Consider the following 20,550-nt stretch of genomic DNA (forward strand, 5'->3'; position numbering starts at 1 on the left):
CCCTGGAGAGTCCATTCTGACTGGAAGGCTGAGGAGGGGAGGGCAGCTCAGTTCCCAAGACAGGAAGGGTGTATCCCTTCTCTCCATCCTGGTCCTGTCCCCCTCTCTCCCCTATGCCCACCACAGCTGTTTCTCCTACTCCCTCATTTCCCTGCAATTTCTGTCTCTTCCCAGAGTCCCCATGGGTGTCTCTCCCCACTCCATGTCCCCTTCCCCCACAGCACTCTGCCTGCCCCCAGTCCCATTTTCCCTCTTCTCAGAACAGGCAGTGTGTAAACAGGAAGTGGTTAAACAAATAGAAGTGGGGTGTGCTGGAGGCCTGGCCCATCTGGGCTGATTTTCCTGTCAGCCCACATTAGGTCTCACGTGTGTTCTAGACATTTCTGGGTGAGACCCTGGGCAGGGCTTTTGGAACTCTCCAACAACTCTCATCAGGGGCAGGAAGCCAGATCAGCAGCTCTGTGTGCTTCAAGCACAGTGTCTGTCACTCTGGGGCCCTGCAATGTCTTGAGCCAGAGCTCAGAGCCCTGTCACAGTGCCGAGGAAGGGAGAGCATGGCAGGCCTCAGTCACTGACGTCCTGGCTGCTCATGTGAGGCTGCAGGAGCTCCAGAGCTAGGGCTGGCTAGGCTTTCTGTGGCCAGACACATCCCCAGGCTTCTAGGGGAGAAGGCCTCATCTGTTGCTTTGAACAGGAAGGGGAAATCCCTCCTGAGCTGCGCTATTCCTGGTTCTCCGTTGACAAGCAGGCTGGAGTTACATAACAGCCCCTCCCATGTCCTCACGTGTCCCTGCCTGGCCTGTGTCACCAGGCCTGGTCCCTGTGGGAACGTGCCCATCCCGCTGTTCTACCTTTCCCTCCATGCATGGGCCTTGCTTCCAGGAAGAAAAAAACCAGGCATTTCTGAAATGCTCAGGGCACAGGACAAACTCCCAGGTCCCTCCCAGGACTTGGGCCAGCCTCTCCAAGTACCTCAGCAGGAACTAAATCAACCTTGGAGGAAGATTGGTGGCTCTGGTAGTTTTGTTCTTCTCACCATGGATTTCCCAAGCCTGTAAACACAGTATTATCTGGCTCAAAGGGAGTCACCTTTAGAACTTGCCAGATAAGGGCAGCTCCTCCCGCAAGGAGAGCACAGCACTCAGTGACTTAAACCAACCCAAGACTCTCTAGCCAAGAGCCTCCCCAGCTCAACTCAGTCCTCTCCCATCACTGTCCTGAGGCTCCAGGGTTGCAGACTGGAGTATATTTGATGTGGCACTGTGCAATCTCATTCACCTGCTTGCTGCTCTGGACTGTGGCCATAGGGGAAGCACCTATCTTATAGGATTGGAGAAAAGCTTTGTAAATGTGCAGTAGAGAAGTGTACATTTAGTTTGCTGAGGAAACTTCTAATTCCATTAAACCATTAAAATCACTTCCTAATAGTAAAACTTCATGGAATATCAACAGCAGTAAAATTTCATGGAATATTAACAATAATTTGGATCTGGAATGTCCCCAAGAGGCCCAGGTGCTGAAGGCTTGGCCCTAGTGGTGCTACTGGGAGGTGATGGAACCTTTAGGAGGCAGGGCCTAGAGGGAGGAAGTTAGGTCTTGGGGGTGTTCCCTTGAAGTGGGTATTAGGACCCCAGCCCCACCTCTCCTGCTTTGCTTCCTGGCCCCCATGAGGTGAGTAGTTCTGCTCTACCATATACTCCCCTATATGACATGCTGCCTCACCACAGGCTCCAAAACAATAGAACCAACTGACTGTACACTGAAATCCCTGAAATATGAAAAAATAAACCCTTCCTCCTCTTAACTTCTCAGGTATATTGTCATAGTGATAGAAAGCTAAACACAGCCAGGTGTTCCTCTAAACACTTGATACCAATTATCTCATTCCTTCTAATAACCTATGAAGCAGTTATATTACCTAATTTTTTCATATGTGGAAAATGAGGCACAGGGGCCCAGTAAGCTATCCAAAGTCACATAGCAGGCAGGGGGTAGGGCTGGGATTTGAGTAATATTTGTTTGACCCACTAGTCAAACACTAGTCCTCTCCAGTCCAGCCCAGTCAGGATTAAGCGATAAAAATGTAAAACGATACCGAGGATAAATGCTTAAAGAATAGTAAAAAATATGCAGCAGCCCGGTTCACAAGCCTGGCTCTTTTCATCAGGAGGCCTTATGTTGCTCTTGGGGTCTCTCTTCTTTTTTTAGGTGAGGGTGATGGCCCGGATGAGTTCTCCAGCTCCTCCGCTGCCCACATATGGCTGCTACATATGACCGCTGGGAGTGGGGAGCTGGGGCAGTCCTGGGTGGAGCTGTAGGTTTTGAAATGGGGGAGGCAGGAGGGTGGTTGGGATAGGAAGCTTAGCAGGAGTCCTGAGGTGAATCTGTGAGGAGGCCTAGGACAGCAGACAGCCAGAGGGAGGGGATGTGGATGGAAGGAGAGAGAAACCAGAAAGTGCAAGGGCTGTCCTCATGGGCTTGCTGTGGGGTGATGGGCGTGATGAGCTGTGGGGAAAGGGGTTCCAGTGCCTGCTGCAGAGCTTGAGTCTATCCCTTTGTGCCAATCCACCTGATGGTCCACTCCTGGGTGCTGGGCGCTCTCCTAGCCTGTTTCCCATTCCGTGCTCTCACTCCAGGCAATGTCTCTGGCCTCCTCCATCGTGCTTCCTAAAATGTGAGCTGACACTCTCGCTTAAAGTCCTCCTTGGTTTCTTATCATTCGAAACACAACATATATACTTGTACTGGGAATTGAACCCAGGGGTGCTCAAACACCAAGCATATCCCCAGTCCTTTTTAAAATATTTTATTTAGAGACAGGGTCTCGATGAGTTGCTTAGGGCCTCACTGCGGCTGGCCTCCTGAGCCATTGGGATTACAGGTGGGCACCAGCATACCCAGCTACAACTTTTGGATTTACACTCTGGACACCACAAGCAAGGTGGCTGTGGCTGCACCCAGCCTACCTCTGATGCTCTTCACCTGCCCTGTTTCTCTAGGCATCCCAGGTTCTGGGCATTTCAAACCCTTTGCAGCTTCTAAAAGGTGCCGAGCAGATTTTTGTTTTCAAGTAATTGCTTTGGCATCAGTGTGGACAGGACTCAGATTAGGATGGTGGGTGCAGAGATGGAGAAAGAAGCAGAAAAGATCAGGCGACAAGCCCCGGCGGTGTGTGCAAGCAGGAGCAGAGGGGAAGGCAGGGTGGGGATATTCCTGGGTTTCTAGCTTGTATGACTGGATGAAAGACAGATACAAAAAACCAGGAGAGAACCATGGCTAGGAAGAAGAACGTGAGCTCAGTCCGAGAGGTGCCGAGACTCGGGGGCTTACAGGTGCACAAAGGGAGCTCAGGTGCAAGTGTGGGCAAGGAGCTGCAGGGGACTCCCAGAGACTGGCGAGCAGGTGTCGAGGACCCTGGGAGGCTGGCTGGAGGAGAGAATGCTGTAAAGGAGACTATGAAGCAGTAACAAAAAGCAGGAAGAGAACATTTCGAGAAGGAGGGTGTGGTCGGCAGAGTCGACTGTCACTCAAAAGTCAAGGTTGATGAGGGCTGAAAGTTGCCTTTATCAAGACAAGGTCCCTGGAACCTGGGAAGACCCTTTTTGGGGGTCCCAGGGCTGAATTCAAGTGGGACTGAGTTAAGGGCCGAGCAGAAGTGGCAAATGTCCAGGAGCATAGACAACTGGTTTGAAAAACATTTGTGAATAGAAAGGAAAGAGGAGCTGCCCTTGAGCAAGGTGAGCTCAAGGGAAGTGTTTTTCTTTTCTATACTTTTCTTCTCTTTCTTAGTATTAAATAGATAGGAACGTACTCTAAAGCTGGCCAGAAGACTTAGTGAAGAGGGACAGTGTACATAATAACCATTTATCCCACTGATAGGATGATTTGTTGGCCTCAACTCATGAGCCTACAAGCTCATTCATTATTAAAGAATATTTTATTTTTGTGTGTCCAACCCCAAGCATGGTGTCAGGCACATGGAAGATACTCAGAACATACTGCTGGTGGCTGGCTGCTGTGAACATCATCAGGACAAACCTTAAACCCTGTGGGAAAAGATCCATGCTGGAAATTAGGGAAGGAACAGAAGTCTCATTGATTCCTACAGAACTTAAACGTGATTCTTGAGATACTTCAAATTCTTAACGAATGTCCAAGAAACCCAAAGACTTCACAGCAACCCAAGGAAAAGAGGATTAAGGATTCCCTTCTCTTTGGCAGGACGTGGTCACAGTTGGGCAGAAACCAAAGGCTTTGCACCCTCTGCTGTTCCAGAACACTGTCCCGATTTCCCCAGCACAAGGCTCTTCAGAGATGTAAACAATGAGGCATCCTTAGGTCCAGGGCCAGCTGCTCCTCTGTCGCTGGCTTATTGTCAACCAAGCAGCCCAAACAGAGTCAAATGACAGTGTTGTCCAACAGGGCTGCCCCGGCAAGTCCCTCCCCCTGCCTTTCAGCAGCTGGACCCCATGTTGCGTTCTGTACCTGAGAAGCAAAATGTGACCCCTCCACCCAGTAAGTGACGTTGTTTTAGGCCAAGCCTTTCCAAACCTGGACATTCCTCTAGGAGACAACAGCACTGGCTCCAGAGCTAAGACTCCACTGTCGGAGGTGGAAGAGCCCCTCATGGGCAACTTGCCTCCTAGTCGTGACCCCCAGTTCCTCCATGCTTATGGCCACATCCCTCTGACAGCTGCTGCATTCTGCCTGAGGGAGGCAGGGAACAGGTTGGCCCAGCCCCCTCCATCACAGGCAGATGAAGGCAATGGAGGGAAGGTAGAAAATCCCACGTCCTTTAATGAACTTACCTTTCCAGTTTCAGAGAAGCCTGAACCCTGCGGAGTGCAATGCACTGCATCTAAGACCCTGAGAATGCTGACTCAGAAGGAAAAACGAAAGGCTGCTGCCAAGAGACAGGCACCCCAGGTCAACACCTTGGGTTTGGCTTAACCTGCCCAACATGTCTGGCAGGCACCTCTGGGGAAAGCCAACCGCATCTGGAGATGCATTGCCACGCTCTGGGTCGCTGCCACAGGATGAGAGCGTTACTATTTTCAAACTGGAAAACTGTCGTGTTGTTGTGGTTGGTGCTCAGCTGCCAGACCCCACCCTGAGCTGGCCACTGAGCCTGGTGCAGCCTTCTTCATGGGCAGAGTGGATTCAGAGTGTCACATGCACAGGCCACATTGAAGACCGGATGCCAGGAGCCTGGCGGAGCTGTGAGATGGCAGCAGCCCGCTGGGTCAGGGAGGGGAGAGTTTTCTTGGGTGTTGGTGGGGAATGTGGCCCACATGCCAGCCTACTCCACCACAGCCTCCCCACAGGGCAGGATCGGTGACAGCGCATCAGTCCCCCGTGGGGCAATGACTACTGGATGAGCTCATTTGCCACCAGAGCATTTTACAAATCAGACCAGGCTAACGAAGGTTCACTTAAGGTAAGTGGGCTCCGCACAATTACTGGTAACAGCCAGACGCCCGCTGAGCACCAACGGGTACATTCTGTGTCTTCATCAGATTATAGTCATAAAAACGACAGGGACCTCAGCCAGTGTCCTGGCCCCTGCGGATCCTTCAGCACTGTGTCTGACATATCCTTACACAACTCAAAGAAACTCACTGAGGAAAAGAGATTTAATGGTTCCTCAAACATTGACCAAGATAAAAAACTAATGAGGTAAGACTTGGAGAACGTGGGCAAGTGCTTGGAGCGAGGGCTAAGCTGGGAATTGAGAGCTTTGGAAGGGTCTAAGCCAATCAAAATAAGTAAAACTAGGTGGAAATAGGCTATTTGTTTGCAAAAGGCAACACAAGGTTCTTCTGGTCTGAATCTATAATTAAGAATCACCTGGAGTCCCAGAGACTTAGGAGGCTGAGGCAGGAGGAACCCTTGAGCCTGTGAATTTAAGCCAGCCTGGGCAACTTAGCAAGAGCCCATCAGAAAGGAGAGGAGCGAGAGGAGGGGGAGGAAGAGAAGGGGAAAAGAAAAGAAAAGTCAAGGGAAAATAAAAGAATCACAAAGGACCTTTAGTACAGGTTCTGGGCCTCAGTTTGCAAATACAAGCAGTCAAGGCAGGCAATACATAGTTGACCCACTGTGTGAGATTGGCACTGTTAGGAAAGGCAATCTGTTTAGTGCTTGCTCAGTTAGCCCATTTGTTTCCAAGGAAACAATCTCAATACAGTAGCAAGTGCTTTAAAATCAATTATTTTTGCACTATTGCCAAAGGTCAACTTTGTGATGTCAAATAACATACCTTCCTGGAAAGCATTTTTCTTTAGCATAGGGACAGGGGGACTCACTGCTGGACTTGGGGGGTTGGTGGGATGGGGTCAGAACTAAGGAAGGTGCCCTAGAAAGCGGAAAAGAGGAAGGAAAGCTTCCAGAGGGTCAGGCTCAGAGCAATTCAGACTCAAGGGAGCATTTGGATCTGGACAGAGCTCTAGGATCAGTATTCTGAGAGGCAGGGACACATGCCCCAAAGGACAGCAGATTCCTTCCCATTCTGCCCTGCCCTGTAGGAGGTGTCAGAGAATCCAAAATCAAGACAAAACTGAGAGTGCTGGTGAACTCTTGAGATATAGAACAAAAAGAGTCTTAAGAATAACTATTTCAGCCACCAGAGGTCTCTCATAGTTTTAAATGTAGGAGTGGAAAGTTTTCTACAAGTTATCCTATAATCTAAAAAAGCTAAAGCCATCCAAACCTACATGACTAAAAGCTTATCTTTGCATTCTCGTGGTGTTCCTAGGATTTTCCTTTGCTTTGTAAATTTCATTATGTCCCTCAGAAGTCAAACTTCAGGGCCTGAAGCTTAAAGGCACACACAGAATCCTCATCAGTCTTCTACTTGCACACTTCTCTCTCTAGGTAGAGAGAAGAGGACAGCGAGGGGAGATCCAATGCTTAGGTCATTCCCCTTTCAGAATCACTGAACTGATGCTTAAGAAGTCTCTGGATGTTGGACACATTGGCATATGCCTGTAATCCCAGCAACTTGGGAGGCTGAGGCAGTAAGATTGCAAGTTTGTTATTAGACTCAATGACTTAGCAGGGTGATGTCTCAAAATAAAATTTAAAAAATAAAAAACAAAAAAGGGCTAGAGATGTAGCTCAGAGGTAGAGAATTGGTCCAGGCCCTGGGTTTAATCCCCAATACTCTCCCCGCATGTATGGTTTCTGGAAATAGAAGCTCAGCAGTGAGAACACTGTTCCCAAAGCTAAGCTCAGAGCTTGGGGTGAAGCTGGTTCTCAAAATCCTCACAACTTGTCTTTCAAAATTTGAAGTGTCTGGATGGTGATGGTAGAAACTTCAGATGATTCATATGCCTATTCCTCAGCCCGAGAAAGTTTCTGAGGAGTGGAAAATTCCAGGGGCAACAAAAATTTAGAAATTAATTCAGAACTGCAAGCATCTGAACCCTATTCCTGGCACCTGGTATAACACTTGGCATATAAGGAATGCTCAATGATTTCTTGCAGAATGAGATGAATGTGGGACCTGCCTAAGACAAAATGGCCCTGAGAGAGATCACTGCTACTTCTGCGTTGCCAAAGATCAGATGCTATCAAGCCTGGTTTTCCCAAAGCACTTTCTCTAAGCATAAGCTGCCAGAGGCTGCCTGGTTCCAGAGGGGGGCACCTGCTCCCCCGGTCCCTGTGACTAATTTAAAGGATGCATTGTTTCCTTCTAGAATCAAGCCCTAACATTTTGATATCTTTCTGTCTTTCAAGTGAATTTGAGCCAGAGCTAAAAGTAGATGGAAGTCTTAGAGAAATCTTGAACTGAGACGCCCATTGAGAACTTTCCGAAGGCAACCTGCTTTGATGTCGCAGTTTCTGACGTGACATGGAAGACAATGTCCCTCCAGGGTAGAAAGGCCAGGGAGTAGGTTGTACCTGAAGCCCAAGGAGCGTTGCAGACAGTTCTATGGGAGTCTCATAGCAACCCCCCTGGAGCAGGATTTTCCCTCATTTGACAGAGAAGAAAAATGGATCTCTGAAAAGTTAAGTGAAGACCCCCAGTCACAGAGGCAGAAAGCAGCAGAGTCAAATTAGTCCAGGTATCTCCCTCCAAAGTCATTTTCTTTCCATTATATGAGGATGCCATTGAAGGCTCTGGCAGTGTCCCTGTAAAGGGGACAAGAAGAAACACCTCTGTGTTGGTTAACAATGGCTTCTAGGAGTGTTACCTGAGTTAACATGGTAATCCTGAGGCACATACACTATCCTCTACCACCCAGTAAATGGTGGCTGAGGAAGATAAGCCCCCAACTACGGGCTTATCATTCCTTTTAATAACAGTGAAGAATCCTGTAACAAATTCCATCCTCTGAGTATTCCAAAATGGAACACAATTCTCCCGGCCCTCACTGTCGTGCATAATTAGGGTTTGTACACTACCAGGCGAGGGGCATTGCTCTGCAGTTCCTGAAATCTTCCGGAGGGATTCCTTTGGGGCAGAGGAGTACTCCCTCCTCTGGAAGACATATTTAGGATTTTTCTTTTTTTTTTTTTAAGGCGGGGATTCTTATATCTGCCAATAGTATGCGGTTAACAAACCAAGCAGAGATTAATAAATGTGAAAAAAAGATTTTTTTTCTAGGTGTGCCTGCCTGAAGCACCCAGTGGTAACAATCATAACAAAAGAATCCTTCTGGAAATTAAGTATGTACAATCTTTGTTCATTCAAAAGGAATTTTTGGAGACTATAACAGATGATCTTGTAACAAGCCATTTAAGAAATATGCAAATTATAACGCAATGACAGAAGGCACTGCAGTAACCAGAGCCCCAGGAATGGTCACCAGGTTTATGATCTTGAGTGTGAAAATAACATTTCTAAAGAGAACTATAAGTATGGTGCAAAGTCCTTTTTTATTTTTGGTCGACCACATAGTAAGTTAAAGCTTGATATGTATATAAACTTACCTAGATGTGCTTTTGGGGTCTCACAGTCAAGCATTCCACTCAGAATTCTACATTCTTATTTGATTTAAATTTTATCATTAAATGAGACCTGAGAGGTAGGTTGACCATTAGCAAATTATTCATTGTGGTTGCTTATAGAGACTACAGAAGTCCCTGGGCTGAGATGACAAGAGTTTACCACAAGAGAGTGACTCAAATCCCAAGAGATGCACTGTTTGTACACAAACAGCAAAGAACAACAAAGTCTGAGCAAGAATCTTTCATTACCTCATAAACAACCGAACAGACCATGTCCTACTTCTCATATTCAAAGGGACTCTAACGCGTCAACACTTTTGCAAGACTCCAAAGAAACAGAAACGCTCACAAGAGCCCCATAAGGCTCCCCTCACACACAGAATCAGACTGTGGACAGAACCATTCTATTCTCTATGTTATGCTGCTTCCAGAAACCAGTGGAGCCTCCAGGGCCCCAGTGCACATGTGTTCCCACAGCAAGAGTCGCAAAGCAACAACAGAGCCGTTCGATTGCTTCCAGATCTCCGCCTGATTTGCTTCACGACTCATTTTCATGATGGAAACCCTATTCCAAACCTTGATCACTGCCTTCTGCCTACAGTCCTGGCTCTCAGTAAGGCGTAAGGATTCCAAGGGAAAACCAGAGGAGTGGAGGAGCTTCTGTGAGTATCTCCACTGGTTCTGCGGCTGCCTCAGCTGCTTCTTCAAGTGCACCCCTCAGTTCCCCTCTGAAGACAGACCACAACCACACGCGGTCCTTCTAGGCCAGGCGCCGGGAGAAGAACTGCGGGAGATGCTGAGGTCAGCTGCTGTGGGCCTGAGTCAGCATCTGCAGCAGCAGAGTGGCGGTTGGGAAATAGGCTTTGCTCCCTCAAATAATCCAAATGTACCAGCAGCCCAGAGCCCGAAACCAATCCCCACAGTTCTGGATGGAGCAGGAGGCCCAGTTGACCATGGTGCCCAACAACTGGACACCGGAGCTCCTCAGCCCTGACTCACAGAGGCCTCCAGAGGAGCTGGAGGGTTTGAGACACAAGAAGAGCCCTGCCACAGCGTGTGAGGAGCTGCGGCAGGAACCTGTGTCATGGAGTCCTGCCTAGAGGACTGGGCTGGAATCAGCTTTCAGTCCTTCTTAAATCAATAACAGTGATCTCACTCCAGAAACTGTTTTCTCCAGGAAGACTTGGATAGCTGCACTTGTCAACTAGCTGTGGCTTTTAAAGAGAAGGGGTAAAAGAGGCTAGTTGGAGGTGCAATGGAAAGAGAGTCAAAATGTTCTAACGAATGATTTACTGAAGCAATTCCACTTCAAGTGCTTCTCTGGATATGGATTATCCAGAAAAAAAGCAAGATATGAAATCATAGATACCCACCCCCCCAACTTAGGAAAAAGTTTGGAAGGAGGCTTCTCGCTCTCAAGATAGCCTGCACTTTCTCTTTCCCTTTGAGCGCATAATCTTTGCTGTCCTAAATAAATCTCTGCTTGTGCCTCAACAAAACAAAACAAAAAAGGAAAAGAAAAAAAAAAAGTTTGGAAGGAAAGAAACTAACCTCTTAAAATATGAGTGATGAAATTATGGATGATTTAAAAATTTATTTCTGTTCTTCAGAAGAATATTCTGGATCTAAGAATAACCCTTTAGTTCTCTGGAAAGGTCATTCTCTTGACTGAGCATGCAGCTTTGGAAGGGTGCATGTGAAACAGAGAGGGTGAAAAAATACCCTGGACTGGTTTACCAGACTGTCCACATCAATCCTGCTCACCAAGAAGGAGTCAGATGACCCAGGCTGATGGCACATCCATTAATTTCCCTGTATTTTTCAAGTTTTCTTTACTGAATAAGCACAGCTTTTCCAATAGGGATGGGGAGGAGGAGGTTCCATCTCAGAAATCCCAGGAAGTTAGAGCTGAAGCATCACTCATGTGGGAGGCTCCAAGGCCCGGCAGCCCTCCAATGTCCCCACCTCATGACCTGCAAGAGCCTCCAGAGGTCACAGGATTACACAGGTGAAGGCAAGAGAATGGGTTTTTGGACACAGGGTTTGGCAGAATTCCAAAATGTGGGATTAACTCAGAACTGTGATTCCAGTGGTTGAACTAAAAAAGTACATGCTCACTCAAACTCAGATTTCTATTTGTTTCCCAAATGCTAAGTTTTCCCTACTGAGGGCCACTCAGACCTCATCCACTAACTGCCCTGTGCCTGCCAGGTTCTGAATTCTGTTCAGGCCCTTCATCCATGCCTTCTTCCATTCTCAAAGTACCACAGAACCATGTGGTGTTGGCCCAGTCCAAGACAACCTAAGTCTCAGGGTGATAAACTGGAGATGGAGTATGTTCAGGCAACACGGACATGAGCAGCCTTCTCGGGGCAAACATTTCAGAGGGTTATTTCTGGTTCCTATGGAAGAAGGAGGGATAGCGCAGGGATGTCTGATAATTTTTCTTTAAAAGATGTTCACTGCTGAAAGTCCACTACTGACATATCTGGACTTCAAAGAGCTCTCATGGTGACTCTAAGTGGAATGGAAACCCATCCCACCACACTGGACTTCCTTAGGCAAAGCCTGGGAATTCACAGGCCAGGGCTGGCACCCCTGCATACTGGGCATCAGCTGCAGCTCCCCAGGGGCTGTGGCGCTGACTCACATAGAAGCCAGTGGTGGGCGAGCCCCTCTTTTGTGCCAGGCAACATGCGAGGTGCTTCCTCTTTTACAACACATTACTCACATTTTCCTCTTTTACGACAACTCTATGCCCAAAGTCCCACCTCTGCATGTGGTGTTAGGAGATTTAGGCCCAGGCCTGCTGCTCCTGAGCTCATGCTTTTCCTGCTAATGGACAGAACCATCTAGCCCATACCAATCTATCATCAATGGGATGGAGAAAAAGTCAAACTAATCCCTGTGGCATACTTTACAGAATCCTAACTTGTCCACCCACCTTACTCTATGACATTCAAATGTCCTGTACTTTCCAGGGCAGTTCCAGTTTTGAGCATTTTGGCACCACCACACCCATGGGTGTACTTATATTTGTCTCCAGGAAGCCTCCCTTGCTCACCCACGCCTGCAGTCTTCTGCACTTGTTTCTTCCATGGGAGGGTGGGTACTCCTCCCAGGCACATGTCATTTACAGGTTCCTGATTGGCTTCACATGCACCTCACCTCGTGCTTTCTTTTGCAACTGAATCCCAAGTTCCTTTCAAGTCAACCCTTCCCAACTGGAAGATTACTCTCAAGGAGGGAATCCATTAAGCCATGGAATAAATGATCCTTAGAAGAAACTACAGTCCCATGTACAATTTTTCTGCATATTATCTTTGTAGGCGGCATGGTTTTGGGTGGAAATGGCTCTGTTGAGACCCCATTTTAAAGTTTCTCATCAGAATGCAATTCCAGAATAGGAATTGCCAACTTGTAATTGAATGGGAACAACTAGTGAAAACCCCTACACTTAGATTAAAAAAAAAAAAAAAGTGCATACAAGAAAAACTTAGCTTGGTGATCTCATAGGAAGAGAGAGCAGAAAGTGGTGACCAGAGTTTCAGAAGATGTGGGAGAAAGGGAAGTGTTAACAGGTACAGAGGTTTAGCGAGATAGGAGAAACGACTTCTAATGTTCTATAGCAAAGTGGCAAAACTATGGCTGACAACAATTGATAGACATTTCAATATAAGAAGATTCTGAATGTTCCCAACAAAAAGAAATGGTAAATATTTAAAAACAAAATATTTGAGGTGGCTGATATACCAGTTGGCCTGATCTGATTATGCATTTGTACATGTACTAAAATATCACACTGATGCCCATAAAATGTGTAATTGCTATTTGTCAAGAAAAATTAGATATACATAAATATTTATATCTATTTTCTTAAAAAAGAAAAACTTAGCTTGGCTATAGCTAGATGCAGTGGTGTACACCTATAATCTCAGGTATTGGGGAGCTGAGGCAGGAAAATTCCAAGTTCAAGGCCAGCCTTGGCAATTTAGTGAGACCCTGTCTCAAAATAACAAGGACTGGGGATGTAGCTCAGAGGTAGAGCACTCCTGGGTTAAATCCCCAGTACTGCAAAAATAATTTAAAAAATAAAACCCTCACACTTTTGGTAGTCAAGTTAAAAATAAGCTCAAGGGTATAATGTGGCTGGTGAATGGGAAAGACAAGTGAATGCATTATTAGGATGCAGTGAAGGCAGTGGAGTGTCCAGACCCCAGGAAGCAAATGTTCTCAACTGAGCCTTCATTACCCAGAGTGACAAGTTATGTGCTCGATTCTATGCAGCCTGAACAAGTGACAGGGCCCTCAGAGAAAGGAGAAACTTGGAGAGTCCAGCCTGAATAAGAACAAATAGAAAAGCATAAAGAAGCTTTCAGATGTCTGACAGGTTGCCATGTGGAAGAGGGTCTAGAACATGATTCACTAGGTGGAAGTTATTGAGAAACAAGTTTGTTTGATGCAAAGAAGAATTCTAGAGAGCCAGAGCCTCTGCCGCAGTCACAGCCGTGGGCACTACGGCATCAGGAGTTACAGTGAATGAAGTCATCAAAGTTTTTAATGATATGAAAGTAAGGAAATCTTCTACACAAGAGGAGATCAAAAAAAGAAAGAAAGCAGTTCTCTTCTGTTTAAGCGATGACAAAAGACAAATAATTATAGAGGAAGCAAAGCAGATCTTGGTGGGTGACATTGGTGATACTGTAGAGGACTCCTACACATCTTTTGTGAAGTTGCAACCTCTGAATGATTGCCGATATGCTTTGTACGATGCCACATACGAAACAAAAGAGTCTAAGAAAGAAGACCTAGCATTTATATTCTGGGCTCCTGAAAGTGCACCCTTAAAAAGCCAGATGATTTATGCTAGCTCTAAAGATGCCATTAAAAAGAAATTTACAGGTATTAAACACGAGTGGCAAGTAAATGGCTTGGATGATATTAAGGACCGGTCAACACTTGGAGAGAAATTGGGAGGCAATGTAGTAGTTTCACTTGAAGGAAAACTGTTATAATGTGACCATCAAGTGCCATCTGGATCTTAAGGGGGTTTCATTTCTCCAGCTCAGTCCATTGGAATAGCATTAGGTGTTTTTTTGTTTTTGTTTTTTCCCTTTCCACTGGGCCCTTCCAACACAGTGAATGAAGGAGATATCATTCATTTAAGCAGCCTGTCAGTGATTGCCATTAGACTCTAATATGGTTACTTTTATGTAGAACCTAAGGAATGCCTTCCTATCTTATTTTAGCCAAAACAACTGGTTATATGCCTCCCTTGCAGCAAGCCCTACAATCAATGTGATTGTCAATGTGAATAGTCTAGAATACTGCAAAGGGTAAGCAGACTGAATGCCTTAAAAGTATTATCCACTGGTCAGATGGTGAACTTTTTTCAGTATTATTTATTCTGTGAGGCACTGGAGCATTCATACACCTCACCTGCCTTGGCAAGCCTTCTTTTGTGACATGGCAGCACAAATATAACACTATGCATTAAAAGCACTTTTTTTAAAAATGAGTTTTTAAACTCATTTTAAAAAAAAGAGGAATTTTAACCCAGGACTGGCCTGAATAACAGCCACCCCCATGATGTCTACATCCTAGTCCCTGGCACTTTACACAACTGTTACCTTACATGGTAAAGGGACTTTGCAACTGTGATTAAGTTAAGGAACTTGACATGGGGAGACTTTGCTGGTTACCCAGAGTCCAAAATACCCACAAGGGTCTATAAAAGAATGCAGGGGGCTGGGGCTGGGGCTCAGTGGTGGAGCGCTTGCCTAGCGCATGTGAGGTTCTGGGTTCCATCCTCAGCACCACATAAAATAAATAAAATAAAGATATTGTATCCATCCACAACTTTAAAAAAAATGTATTTAAAAAAAGAAGAAGGTGGGGCATCAAAGAAAGAGATGAGACAACAGAAGCAGAGGTGACACGTCAGAAGATCTGAGATGGCTGGGTTTACAAATGGAGAGAGCCACAAACAAGAACACAGGCAGCCTCTAGCAGTCAGAAAAGAGGTTAAAAAAATGGATTCTCCCCTAGACCTTCTAGAAGAAGTATAACCCTGACGACACCTTGATTTTAGCCAAATAAGATCCATTTCAGACTTCTGACCTTCAGAACTGAAATAAAATAAATGTGGATTGTTTTAAACCACTTGGTTTATGGTGACTTGTTAGAGAAGCAATAAAAAATGAATACTACATCTAACAAGGGAAGCCATTACCAGCCCAGGGAGCTCCTTGTCCCGGGAGGTGACCAAGAGGAGCTGAGCATCTCTACTGTTAGGAATGCTCGCAGGCATGTCCAGCATGAACTGGGAAGTCAGCTGTATGATCCACAGGCAGACCCCACCACGTTGCAGTGTCATCTGCTTTGTATTCCACGCACAGGTCCCCACCCTTGTGCCTGGGGGTGGGCAAGGCTTGTCCACGGTTTCCTCTCAGGGACAGCTGTGGTAGTGACACTTCTCACTGCCACCCTGAGAAGCAGGCAGGCTTTGGGAAGAGATCCCAGCAGCCTCTGGGCCTGGGTGTGGTTCAGAGCAAAGCTCTGGCCAGAGACACTTACCTGAGCAGAGGACACCCTTGTTCCTGGCACAGGAGAAGTTGTCACACTCACAGAAAGGCCCGTAGATCTTCCCGAACTCGCTCTCGAAGCAGGAGCACTGGTTGCAGCTGCACTCGCCGCGCCCGCTGCACAGCGGCTTGCCCTCTGCCTCCCGGCACAGGTTCTGGTACACGCTCTGGTTCTCCCCTTCCTGGCACTCGCACCTGGTGCCCAGGTAGCTGGGGTTGCACTCGCAGAGGCCGCAAATGTAAGTCCCGTTCCTGCTGCATCTGGCGCTGTCGGGCTCCAGCCCTGCACTGCAGCCGCAGGTGCAGTTGTAGGTGACCCCCACCTGCAGGCTGTCCCGGAACCCCACCGGCCGCAGGGTGAACGTGTGCTCCATGGGTCTGCTGGGGCAGCTCCGTGCCTCCACGGACACCTCAAAGGATGCCTGGACAGAAGGAAGAGAGGGGACCTTGTGGCCATGGCAAGCCTGAGTCTCCCAACCAGCCAGGGGTGCAGCCAGGCACAACTCCTGGGAGGCCCAGCCCTTCTGTGCACACAGGGAGAACCCAGAGTGCCGGGGAGGAGGCCGCCGCAGGATCAGCCAGCCCCTGCACTGCTCGCTCACATTTGACAGGCACTGCGCTTGGTTCTTTCGGTTCTTGAGTATTTATTAATCTCTTCCTGGCCTCACCACCCTAAGAGGGATGTCCCACGGGTCCAGGAGCTTGTACAGTTCTCGTTCTCCCTTCTGCTTCTATCCTGTCCTCTTCCCACCTCTGCTGCAGTACACCTCTAACCTCCCCATTTCAAAAACACCTCATCCGGCAAATACTTAGCGGGCACTGACACAGGCAAAGGTGCTGGATGCAGGAGACAGTGGCACCTGCCTGTCCTTCTGAGGAGGGGGCTCACCCCCTTCTGGAGAAGGGATGGGCTGATGCCTGAGGTCTCCACAGACATACCTGAACCCCTCCCTCCATCCCAGGCTCCAGTTCTTCTCTGGGAGTGGTTTTCAAAACTGCATTTTGCCCAATCAGCCCACCACCCTGAGGCCTTAAAGGAGAGTCACTGTCTGATGAAACTTGTCACACTCATGGATAGACCTTCTTTTTAAACAAAGCATGTAAGGGCTGGGTGTGATGATGCACACCTATCATCCTAGCTACTTAGAAGCTGGAGGCAGGAGGATCACAAGTTTGAGGCCAACCTGGGCAATTTAGCAAGATCCAGTATCAAAATAAAAATAAAAAGGGCTGAGGATGTAGTTCAGTGGTAGAGTACCCCTGAGCTCAGTCCTCAGTACTGCAAAAAAAAATCACATAAGGAAGTTTTCTAACTTGGGAGTATCTCACAGGTTGCCTTGGAGTCAGGCAACAGGGTGGACCTAGCAGGGTGGCAGATGGTGGGGTGGGAGACATGCCTGTCAGCTGCCCACCAGGCTGGAGGGGAAGGGAAGCAAGGATGAGGCTCGCTCTGATTCTTCTAAGAGCCAGAGCATGACTCCGCACCCTCTGCCTCTCCCTGCACTGAGGGAAGGAGCCATGTGGGGAATGGAATCACCCAGAGGACCTCAGAGCAGGGACTGTAAATGCCATGGAAATCCAGACAGGGAGCTGGCATAATGAAACCCCAGGAGAAGTGCTTTTCCTGTGGGGAGCTTCCCTGCTCCCCAACATACAGGCCTGGCCCACCCCACCCCACCCCACAAACTGGCCCACTGTATCTGGACCTGGATGTCTTTGTTTTCCAAAAGACACCTTAAATCATTCTGAAACTCAGGACAAGTTAGGAACCTCTTTAGCTATTGCTTAATTCTATCATTTGGGTTGGAGTACGGCTGATCTTAAAAAGTTATCAATTACTTTACTGGGCACTCCTCAGGAAATAATGTCATTTTTTGAGAACACTGAAAATGCTTATTTTTAAGTGTTTTAAAGATCCTTATCACTCTGAGCTCTTTACCTCAAAAAGTTTCTTCCCAGATTCTGTGACATTTGGGACACCCATAGTGGTGGGACTGAGCAGGACAGATCAGACTCTCTGGGTCCTGGAGAAAGTCCTATTTGGCAGCAAACCATGTACCAAAGCTTTTAGCACCCAGAGTTCAGCACCGGTCAAGACAGAGGTACTTTTGACAGGAGGTACTTTTGGGTAGGTGTGCTGAGTACAATGGCCAGGTGTACAGGGTCAGGAGACAGTGGGAAGACCAAGCCAGTGGTACCCAGTCCTGACTATCCCACCTCACCCTCCACCTCAGTGTAGGGTAAGGAGGTGGGGGACAAAGGGGAAAGATGGACAAAAACAAGTTCAAGGTTAAGTTTCAAGGTCCTGAGGTCCAGAGAGGCACACTTAAGGTAAGGAAGCAAGATGCTGATCTGCTGGGCACCGAAATCTGTTGATGACACTACCGATCAGCAGTGGCTGAGAGCCTACTATACACCCAGCACTGTGCTGAGCACTGCCTCAAGCAACTCTTTTAGGAGGCCCCCTCATTTCACCGGGGAGAAAACAGGGTTGGAGGGACTGTGAACTTGGCCATGGGCACACAGCAGGTAGAGATGGGGCTTGCCTAGAATTGGGTCTGTGCTCTCCTTAGCACTTCACCTCCCAGAAGGAGGCACAGGATGGAAGCCAGTGTCCAGATCTGAGTACAGATGGAGTGCCCGTCTTCTTACTGCAGGAACCACTTGATGGTGGCCCCAAAGTGGTGACCAGAGTTTTCTCCAAACCTATCTGCCTCGTGCTGGGAATGATTTGAGCCTGTACATGGGAAGGGGTGGGGGCTTTGCTCAGCCAGCATCAACTATGGGGCCATCAGGAATGCAGAGGGGAGGGCTGGGGGTGTAGCTCAGTGGCAGAGCACTTGCCTAGCATGTGTGAAGCCGTTTTTCAACTCCAGTACCACACACACACAACAACAACAACAGCAACAAAAAAGTAAAAAATGCAGAGTGAAAAAGAGCTTTCCAGAGGCTAATGTATCCCTCCCTCTGAGGCCCAGAGAGAAATAGTGACTTGCTTGAAGCTGCCACTTCCTAGGGCTCCGACTTGCTAGCCTTGTTAAATGAAGAGCCTCTGTCCACAAAGGCATCTGTAGGTCAGAAATGGAATAAGAGCCAAAGGCATTTAATTATTGAGAGACTGTGGGGAGTGTCCATCTGTGAGCATAATCTTCCCCCACGCAGCCTGCCCTGTGCCAAGGGATAAAGTAAGGAAAGAGAGAAGCAAATCTCCTAAGTCTTGCCAGTGGCTTGTGTTTGTCCAGGATAAGCAGAGGTGTCAGGGAGCCTCTGAATCTGAGCTGGCACCCAGATTGCCCAGGATGTGGAAACTCTCACCCCGCCTGCCTGGCTGGACAGGCAAGGGGACCTGTAGGTCCTGGCGGCCCTCCTCAGCCAAGGCTTTGCTGCAACAGAAGTGCTATCTGTCTGACCCCTCGCTGTGGGGCCTGCAGCCGGCTGCCTAATAACCAGAGGACGCTCTGTCGGGCTCCAGCTCCTGCTGGACACAGGAATGCTATAAAAAATACTTGGGGAACAGCAAGTAAATCTGCTCACTCACCCCTCCTTTCAGAGTCTGGTTTCCCTACTGAATTGGGAAAGACTCCAGAGAGGCTGGAATGCAGCTGGAACACAGCTTCTTTGCTTCTCTCCCCTGGTGACTGAGGACTCCAACTCAGTACTGATACTGAGGGGGCCCCATGTTCCTGGAGACTTTCCGGTCTCCCACTCCAAGATTCCAGAGGAAGGTCACAGACACAGAGGCCCTCCTGCCCAGACTGGTGATTTAATCTCATTGGGATGCTCCTGGTTCCCTACAGGGCTGCTGGCTTGGCTAACCCTTTCAAAAGGGCCGCCCAGCCCCCACCCAAACCCACCAACCCCAGGGCTATGCAGATGCCAAGTCCACTCAGATCTCAATGAAACAAAGAGCTGGGGTGGACACAGGGTATAGAGCCCAGAGGAGTGGGAAGGGGTGGGGGATGGGGGCGGGTGTGCCGTGGGAAGCCGGTGACAGGCGCTTACTGGGCCCCCTGTGCTGGGTGTTGGTGCTGGCTATACAGACAGTCACTTGCATACTGATTTGTCAAGGCCTGCTAATGAGAACACCAACTTCCCATGACTGGGTCCGCTCAGTCAGCCTTAGCTGGCATCAGGACCAGGGCAGGAAAAGTAGGGGATGGCCTTAGGGAATTCAAACAAAACCTCAGAGTTTAATTTAGGGAGGATTCCTCTTTGAGGACATCCTTGTCCCTCACTTCCTGCCACCTCTCCTACTTCTTGTTGGACAAATGTCTTAGACCAGAGAACATAGGGTGGTTACAGAACTACCACCACTGGTTGGATGTGACCACAGTCACTGCCTATTTCTCTGCCACTTCTGCAGGAAGTTACAAATACAAAGAAGTGCAATGCACATGACCCAGGCGCCCCTGGTGACCCACAGGGGCACACACTCCTCCCCTGAAACACCTGCTGAGAGTGAACACTATCTGCTTTTCCAACCCCTCTTCTCCTGCTGAGCCCCACTCCTGTCCACTCTCACTACTCTGGGAGGGGTAGTTGTCCTTAGCCCTCTCAACTCATGGCACCTGAGAATGAGAATGAAACCCACCTGCCAAACAATGACCAGGTCCCTTAGCTTGGCACTTATGTCCTACCAGTGTGGCCTGGGACAGCCACTCTCCCCTCAGTCCCCAATCCCCTCCGTTTGCCTCCATAGTCATCACCCTCAGCTGCAAAGGGCGATGCTCCTCACACTCTGCAGACTACTCTTGCTGCTTTGCATCTGCTACGCCCGCCAGTGGGAGCGCCTGGCCCTCCTTTCCTATGCCTGCGCTCAGACAGCACCCTCTGTGATGCTGGGCCCTTCTACCTTGGGGCTCCTGTAGCACCACACCATCGATGTCATAGCACTGTCGTGATACGGGGTTGATTCACTGCATGAATGAGTGGGCCCTGTCCACAGAGGCTGGGGCTGGCCTTCTGGGCATGTGTCATGAAGTCCTGCTCAGAAGGGTATGAGCTTAGATTTAAGCTT

General features: G+C 48.2%; 2 protein-coding genes across 3 annotated transcripts in view; one reads left to right on the top strand and one right to left on the bottom strand.

Moving 5' to 3' along the window:
- Positions 1–20,550, bottom strand: part of ITGB5 (integrin subunit beta 5) — a 110,068-nt gene that overhangs the window by 14,448 nt on the left and 75,070 nt on the right. For both annotated transcript variants that reach the window (XM_079156177.1, XM_079156176.1), the window contains exon 10: positions 15,526–15,955. In XM_079156177.1, the coding sequence (XP_079012303.1) occupies positions 15,526–15,955 (430 nt within the window). The remainder of the gene's footprint in view (positions 1–15,525; positions 15,956–20,550) is intronic.
- On the top strand, positions 13,483–14,293 carry LOC306670541 (cofilin-2-like). The gene has a single exon (XM_079155214.1). It carries the CDS (start codon positions 13,515–13,517, stop codon positions 13,962–13,964), a length of 450 nt encoding a protein of 149 aa, XP_079011340.1. The 5' UTR covers positions 13,483–13,514; the 3' UTR covers positions 13,965–14,293.

Source organism: Sciurus vulgaris (assembly GCF_902686455.1).
Source record: "Sciurus vulgaris genome assembly, chromosome: 10".
In the NCBI taxonomy this organism is placed as follows: Eukaryota; Metazoa; Chordata; class Mammalia; order Rodentia; family Sciuridae; genus Sciurus; species Sciurus vulgaris.

Coding starts and splice junctions, on each gene's coding strand:
- LOC306670541 (XM_079155214.1), top strand. CDS start 13,515: ATGAAAGTAAGGAAATCTTCTACACAAGAGGAGATCAAAAAAAGAAAG.